The following is an 8,679-nucleotide window of genomic DNA, read 5'->3' on the forward strand; positions in this document are numbered from 1 at the left end:
ACCTGGTGAAACCCCATCTCTACTAAAAGTATGAAAATTAGCTGGGCATGGTGGCGGGCGCCTGTAATCCCAACTACTCAGGAGGCTGAGGCAGGAGAATCACTTGAACCCGAGAGGCGGAGGTTGCAGTGAGCTGAGATCGCACCACTGTACTCCAACCTGGGCGACAGAGTGAGACTCTGTCTCAAAAAAGAAAAGAAAAGAAAACTAGCAACATTGTTTGAAAATTATTTTCTTCTTGGCCGGGCGCGGTGGCTCAAGCCTGTAATCCCAGCACTTTAGGAGGCCGAGGCGGGCGGATCACAAGGTCAGGAGATCGAGACCATCCTGGCTAACACGGTGAAACCCCGTCTCTACTAAAAAATACAAAAAAACTAGCCAGGCAAAGTGGCGGCGCCTGTAGTCCCAGCTACTCGGGAGGCTGAGGCAGGAGAATGGCGTGAACCCGGGAGGCGGAGCTTGCAGTGAGCTGAGATCTGGCCAGTGCACTCCAGCTTGGGTGACAGAGCGAGACTCCGTCTCAAAAAAAAAAAGAAAAAAGAAAATTATTTTCTTCTTGATCATTACCATAAAACAATATTTGAATGAAGAATAATTATATAAGTCTAAACTGAAATAAAATCATAAGCCCCCACTGACCAAATAGACCCCCTCTTGGCCAAGGGGACCCTGGGAAAACCTTAAAACATTTTTTGATTTCATGTTTGCTAAATACACATGCATCAGAACTACCTTCATAAATAATCATAACTCCTCCTGTATCCTATAAATTATGTATGTTTAGCCAACTTTTTCAGCATAAATCTCCTGTCTCAACCTCCCCTACTTCAAAGTACCTGCCTCTCTAGGCTTCAGCTAGAAGCACACTTTGCAGCTTGTGGGATGGCCCTCCTTCCAGGCTATAACTCTTTCCTCTCCTTTCCAGATTCATAAATCACGTGTTTTTTTAAGTTAACATAAGAAAGGATTTGTAGGCAATTGAAAAAACAAATTATGCTTCTTAGTGCTTATTGCAAGCCACAAAGCAGTGAGATGCCTAGGAGTTACGAGATTGCAAACTAATAATATAGCAAAAGCTGGACTTTTGGAATGCTAACCATGCCTAAATACTCCAAATAGCAACCCTAATATACTCATATTCATCTGTACTTTGCACTGCCCTACTTTGCTCAGATCAGCCAAGGGGAGACAAACTTGTGATGATAGCAGTGGGAATAGAATCAAGGCCATTGCCTGCGGCCAGGCCAATTAAAAACTTGCCAAGATAGCCAAGTGTCCAATTGTATCCATTTAGCTTTTCGTGTCAGAATTGTATATTTTATCCTGCTGGTATGCTCCTGAAGGAGACTTCCTGTGTTTTGTGTCTTAAATCTAAACTGGATTTGTTGTGGCACTTTAAAATCTGTCCCCAGTGTACATTCCAATTTCAGTCATTACAACCAAGTTTGCAAAGATTGTTTTAAATAATTTCAACTGGAAAAGTTTATTATTTGAACTCTTAAAATGAACAAATTAATTCACAAAGGCAGAGACATTTGAATGGTGGGTGGATAATCTTTATTTGGTCTGTACATTTGGCTTCCAATCTGGGAATTTTTCCAAGAAAACACTGACTGAAATACAGTCAGAATTTATATGTGCATTTACATTAGGCTCCAACAATAAGATTGAGCCTTTTTCAAAATTTTCACTTGCATAGCCAATAAACTAGTGGCTCAAAAATCCATTTAATTTTCCATGCTTCCCAAAACCATGTCAATGCAATGATCTCTTTTGGCATATCATCCCAAGAGATTGCTAGTTTTGCTGTGATGGTCCATTTCCAGAATCTGGCAGCAAGGCAAGAACCATTAGAAGGCTTTGAAATGTAGACCTTATAAGTAGGGCAAAGGCAAGGAAGACGACTGCAGAGGGAATGCCAGAAGTATTACCGAGTGGATGAAAGAATGCAGGGAAGGAAAATTTGCACTTCACAAAGACATTTTAAAAAGACGGTGTTTGGGGATAGTGATGCCACAGAAAGACTCACAACTCAAAATCTCATAACAGGATTCAGTAGTTTAACAAATTCAACTCCAAATTGTCCCCCAGACAATCACTGCAGAATCCTCCCGGTGGCAATTGCCTGTATCTGAGGATTTTACATCTGTCTTTCGTCACTGTCAGTACTGCCACAAAAACACTCTCCTAAAAAGGGAGGTAGAACTGCATCAGGCTCTAAAACACCACCCAGCTCACCCCTCGCTCAGCAACGCGGGTCGCTAGGGATGCCTGGGTTGCCATCAGCCGCTCGAAGCGGGCGGGGCTGCCGGAGCCTGCGATTGGCTGCTTCGTGCATATCGTCCCGCCCCGCCCTGTAGCTCCTCCCAGGTTTCCGTTGTCAAGGACGCGGCGTCGGTTGTTGTCAAGATGGCGGCTGCGGGGTTGCTGCAGCCTCCTCTGCTATTGCCTTGCGAGGTCGCCGCTGCCTCAGCTGCCATCTCCACTAAAGGCACAAGTGCCGCTGCGCGGGAGCTAGGGCTGTCGCGGCCGACCCTTCGGCGCCCGTGACGCGGGGCCTGAGAGACGGAGTATAGGGAGGGGCCGAGCAGGAGCAGGAGGAAGCCAGAGCTGCCATGAGGGAGGCGCTGGGGGCGAGCAGAGAGGCGGCGCTGAAGTGAAGGATGCTGGCGGGGAGGCCCGGAGCCCGGAGCGCGGTCGGGGAACTGGGCACTGAATCATCGGACAACCTCGACAGAGCCCCCCTCGACCCTCGGGAGAGCGGCAGGCATCACCGACCTGGCGCTTACCTGTATCCTTCCCATTCTGTGGCTGCCAGGGTAGCGATGTTGAAAGTGGGGCCCATCTGTTTTCCAATTAGATTCCCATTACCTTTGACGCAGGGTGATCAAAAGTAGCAAGTCATCTTAGTGCAGATATTTGCTTTAGCAACTGTCGTGGCTCACCTTAGACCTGAAATTATACCATTTTATCTAATTCTGTGGCTGCTTCCGCCACATCACCCTGTTATCCTACTCCCATTCTTCAACTTTGTAACATTTTTGTGAATTTTAAAACACATCAACTGCGTATTCTGTGGGGATTATTTTTTACTTTCTAGAATTATGCCATTATGTTCTTCACTTATATATTAACTACTTCCTGATTTATCATACTACTTGGAGAGAGAAATTACACAAATAAGTAAAATGTTTTGCTATCCTGAAGAGTACGTTTTAACAGTTATCCTAACACAGCCCTAAATCCATTTACCAGAGCTGCTTAAGGCTACACAGTTTGGTAAGTTGTTTTGTTTTCCATCTCTGCCAGTCTGTTGTCAGAGCGACAGAAGAGAGGAAATGAGAAACAGGGGACCTGGACGCTTCACGATCTGGGTTATCTCTGACTTTTCTCCAAGAGTTGGTTAAGCCGACCTTTGATGTTGCTGTTGGTTGCATTGTAGAAAATGGAAAAATGAGAAGTATTTTGTTATCAAAATCTGTAAATCACGTTTATTCCTTTAGAGACTGTTGTGATGATTAGGATTTAACCTTTGTGTTCCCAAAGGACTTGGTTGACAGTGATGGTGTTGTGTAATCATCTTCATTCTTGTCAGAGATGAGTGTCTTCTCTTTGCAAGTTAACCCTGTTTTCTTATCCTCCTTGTCTCCAACTTCTAGGATGTTCTTTGTACTCTGTTACAATTTTAGCAGCAAGTCAACAATGTGTATTGAGTGCCTGCTCTTTGGCTGACTCTGTTCTAGGTTCTAGGGATACAAATCTAGTGAGGAAGACAAATGTGTGTAGAGCTTCACTAAAAATAAAACATCTCTCCTCCGATCATGCTTTCTCCAACCTTCCATCCCTTCAGTCTTTTCTTTCTTTGGGCAAGTTCTCAAAATGGTAGCTTGTAACAGCAGCTTCTAGTTCCTCTCATCTATTCATTATTAACCCCATTCAGTTTGGCTTCTGCCCTTGCTACTCCCCAAAATTGCCCTCTTAAAGATGTACTCTGAAATGAACACAATCATTTTCTGTATGGATTTAATTCTAGCCTCTTGACATTATATGTTCTTGGACACAACTGCTATTACACTGACCCTGATTTATCTCTAAATCAGAAAATAGGGAAGTATTGTAAATGGCTCATTGAGAGTGTTGTTCTATTATTTTCATTAATAAAATGGTTGTAGGCCTCAGTTTTTAAAATTTATGTGGTATAAATTTTGATACAAATGCCAAAGAAAATATTCATAAATAGAATCCAGCAATAGTTTGAATGAATATGACCAAATAGACTCTATTGCAGAATTAGAATGACATTTCCTATAAATACAACACTAAAAAATATCCTTAAAGGCTAAATATATAGTTAAAATTAGGCAAGTTATAAATGAACATTTTAATAGATGACCAATAGACTTTGATAAAATCCAACAACGTGTGTGTGTGGGGGGGGGAGGCTGGTTTATATATTTTTTTGCTAGTTTGTGCATATATATATGTTTAGATAATATATATTTAAATTGGAACAGAGGAATTATTTTTGAACATAAGATTATAACACTAAATCAAGAATATTATGTTTACTAGTTGGAAAAACACTAAAGCACCTTTTATATAAGTTTAATTAGAATGTTCTTTGTGTCTGTGTTTTCCATTGGATACCTAGTACAGAGTAGGTGCTCAAATTTACATGACTAAATGAAAAAAAGGAAAGAAAACAAATGAAAGGACCACAGTCTTAAAATAAGCAAGTACGTGGTAACATTTACATTTCGATTTCAAATATGAACATGATACTGAGAGGCCATCTGGCTTTCTGTTGAAGACATTTTCTCACTGGAGTCAGAATTTTCTGACTCTAAAGGTTATAAAACAACAAAACCTTATAAAGTTTATTTAATTAAAATTAGCTAAAGTTCTATCATTTCAATCTCTTTTGAGAGTTCAAATAGAAATAGAATAAAGATTTTTTTTAAAAGGAAGGTCTCTCATGTCCCCTTATACCTGCCTTTTTTTCCTCAGAAATATCTCTAGACTTCAACCCTCCCATTTGATCCTAGCACCCATCTTGCCTCTCCTTTCCTCTCCCGTTTATACCCTATTCTTAACTATTTGAACTTTCTCTCACCAACATCTTTGGCTATTTGTACCACAATCATTCTGCCTCAGTCACTCAGTAACTACTAAAGTCCTGCTCTTTACTCCTTCATGCAAATAATAAAAATGCTGTCAAAGAAAAAATCACAAAACAATACAGATTGTACCACTAAAGATTGATGGTTTCCAGCTTCACCTAAACAGGAACAGGGTTCTTTCTTTTTCCTATTAATGCCTCTGCCAGGTCTCTGTCACCTTCCACCACACTCAATGTACTGTCTTACCACTTGATAAGACATGGATGCCCTGACAGGTCTCTTCCAACAAACAGCACAAACTCACACACTCCCACCCACCTGTCTTTTTTTCCGCCACGGCGCCCAGCTTGAGCTCATGATTTCTAAAAGATTTTTTTCTCCAGGAGAAGTGAGCTATATCTTAAGTTCTAATACCAAGTCAGATTTTTTTTTTTTTTTTTTTTTTTTTTTTTTTTTTGAGACGGAGTCTTGCTCTTGTTGCCCAGGCTGGAGTGCAATGGCACAATCTCGGCTCTGTGCAACTTCCGCCTCCCGGGTTCGAGCGATTCTCCTGCCTCAGCCTCCCAAGTAGCTAGGATTACAGGCATGCACCACCAAGCCCTGCTAATTTTTGTATTTTTAGTAGAGACGGGGTTTCGCCACGTTGGCCAGGCTGGTCTTGAACTCCTGACCTCGTGATCCGCCTGCCTCAGCCTCCTAAAGTGATGGATTACAGGTGTGAGCCACCACGCCCAGCCCAACATTTTTTTTTACATAAAATGTTTGCCAGTCATATACTAATGTGGGCACATACTAATTATTCCACAAAAACTATCATTACATCATTTGCATGAGGCTGTAGTTATATTTATCATATAGCACTTGACACTCTTCCACTAAAGATGTAGACCATTGTTCTTAACTTAATGCTATCATTAGAGATATGAAAATCCATCTGGAGAAAAATTTAGAAGAAGAGCGCCAGATGTTACTGCAGCAACAAAAAATATGTCGAAATCAAGCACGTAAATATTTTGTGGAGTCAAATCGGAGAAAAAAGTAAGTAATTGCACTTTATTCTGAAGTATAGAAATTCAAAGTCAGTATAAAGTAATAGTTTCTCTACTTTGTAGCACTTTATGAAACTAAGTCATGGCAATGTTATCTGTGAAACACTGATCAAGATTTGTGTGACTTTGGAAATTTTATTATGTTTTCCTCCCCATAGCACAAGGGTGGTGATATATTATCTAGGTCTCTGACAGTAGCAGTCTTTTTTTTTTCATAGAACAGCTTATTGCATTGTCATATACACTTCTTAAAATGACTATGAAATGTACTGTCTTCTTTTTTTGTATCATTTCATGATGATTTTAAAATTACCAATTAATATTTAGTCTCTATTGGTATATAGTTTGAGTTTGATTTGTTATTCACTTCTATATAATTTTCTATATCTGCCACTTTTCATTCATTCAATCTGAAAAAATGGAAAATATGAATAATGGTACAAAATTGGAAAATATGAATAATGGTAGAAATATGAATAGCAGTAGAAGTGGTAGAAATGTTTTATAAGTGAATGCTGGAAAAGAAGCTTTCTAAGGTAAACTAGAAACTATAGTAAAGTAAAATACAAATTGTTCAATCACGCTTAACATTTTCAGGATGTTTTTTAAATATTAGGTTTTTTTGAGACAGAGCAGTTATGCCATTTTTTAATTGTTTTTGCTACCTTGTCCATATTTCTACAATACATGAATAGCAGAAAATCCCTAAAGTTTATTAACTACATCACTGGGCGTATGTTACAAATCCCATTTGAGGAATACAAAGTTGTTTACCTATAATTTTGCCTGGCATTATGTTTATTTTAGATTAACTTTTCATTGTCTGATGTAGTTGAAATTATTTACTGAAATTTAGAATTTTATTTTGTATGTATCTGTTTCCATTTTTCTCCTACTTTTGGGCTCCTGGCATCTATAAACAGCATGTGACAGGTGTTCGATAAAGATGAATAATCATATGTTGAAAGAGTAATGGACTTTGGGGTCAGAGATGTAGGAAATACTAGCTTTATGAATTAAAGGAAGTCTGTTTAATGTCTTTAAGCCTCAGTTTTCTCATTTATGATTGGAATTAATAACATCTGTTTCAATGGATTTTGCTGTACAGCAGAAAGGGTAGAAATAAAGTGGAGTATTTGAGAATACATGTAAAAATATCAGTGTCTGACATATAAGACTTCTTATTTTTATTATTAATGTTTGTCAATTGTTTATTTTATAATAATCGACTTTGTGTAATAGCAAGCCTTATATGGAATTTTATTAATAAATTTTCTATTTGTATTCTCTCATCAAATGTAAGAATTCTGATGTAGAAAATGACAGAAAAGAAATTTTGGTTTAAAATTCTAAGAGGCAGGACATTTTCCAATAAAATATTATTGTGTTTTAGTTTCTGTTACCCTAAAGTGCAATGTAAAGATACATAAACATTTCTTTTAAAACACTAATCATTTGTCTCTGTATTTCACCTTTTATAAGGGGGCCAAATTATTTGTGCATATCCCAATTTCAGGAGCTGTTTATGATTATGGTCTTCTTAACCATGCCATGATCTATCAATTTATACTTTACATCATTTAAGTTTATACTGTCCACTTACATTGTGGTCACAAAGGATTTTTTTGTTTTGTTGTGGTTTTGGATGTGTGTGTGTGTGTGTGTGTGTGTGTGGTTTTTTGTGTTTTGTTGTGTTTTTGAGATGGAGTCTCACTCTGTCATTCAGGCTGGAGTGCAGTGGCACAATCTCAGCTCACTACAACCTCTGCCTCCCAAGTTCAAACGATTCTCCTGCCTCAGCCCCCAGAATAGCTGGGATTACAGGCACGCACCCCCCTGCCCAGCTAATTTTTTTGTATTTTTAGTAGAGACAAGGTTTCGCCATGTTGGCCAGGCTGGTCTCAAACTCCTGACCTCAAGTGATCCTTCCACCTCGGCCTCCCAAAGTGCTGGAATTACAGGCATGAGCCACCATGCCTGGCCATCCATACTATATTAAAGAAAATTAGGTGGCCGGGCACGGTGGCTCAAGCCTGTAATCCCAGCACTTTGGGAGGCCGAGACGGGCGGATCACAAGGTCAGGAGATCGAGACCATCCTGGCTAACACGGTGAAACCCCGTCTCTACTAAAAAATACAAAAAACTAGCCGGGCGAGGTGGCGGGCGCCTGTAGTCCCAGCTACTCGGGAGGCTGAGGCAGGAGAATGGCGTGAACCCGGGAGGCGGAGCTTGCAGTGAGCTGAGATCTGGCCAGTGCACTCCAGCTTGGCTGACAGCGCTAGCCTCCGTTTCAAAAAAAAAAAAAAAAGAAAAAAAAGAAAATTAGGATATTTTGAAGTTATCGTTGACTATTTAAAATGTTGTGACATAAGACAGTTGTTTATTCACTCAACTAACATTTACTAGGAAACCCCAAGGTTTCATATTCTGAAGGATAAAAAGATACAAAGCATAATTTCTGCCCTCAGATTACTGATAGTGAAATAATAAAAGATGGAAATGCTATGCA

At 39.6% G+C, this 8,679-nt stretch overlaps 2 protein-coding genes across 2 annotated transcripts in view; one reads left to right on the top strand and one right to left on the bottom strand.

Annotated features, from left to right (window-relative positions):
- The window catches only part of ANGPTL5 (angiopoietin like 5), a 28,782-nt gene extending 24,865 nt beyond the window's left edge, over positions 1-3,917 (bottom strand). The window contains exon 1 of the mRNA XM_017888595.1: positions 3,414-3,917. The gene's annotated coding sequence lies outside the window, so the exon portion shown is untranslated. The remainder of the gene's footprint in view (positions 1-3,413) is intronic.
- Positions 2,389-8,679, top strand: part of CEP126 (centrosomal protein 126) — a 78,265-nt gene continuing 71,974 nt past the window's right edge. Inside the window, 2 exon segments of the mRNA XM_017888596.1 lie at positions 2,389-2,791; positions 6,039-6,158. Of these exon segments, the coding sequence (XP_017744085.1) occupies positions 2,664-2,791; positions 6,039-6,158 (248 nt within the window). The 5' untranslated portion in view covers positions 2,389-2,663.

This window comes from Rhinopithecus bieti, unplaced genomic scaffold, assembly GCF_001698545.2.
Source record: "Rhinopithecus bieti isolate Rb0 unplaced genomic scaffold, ASM169854v2 scaffold_18434, whole genome shotgun sequence".
Classification (NCBI taxonomy): Eukaryota; Metazoa; Chordata; class Mammalia; order Primates; family Cercopithecidae; genus Rhinopithecus; species Rhinopithecus bieti.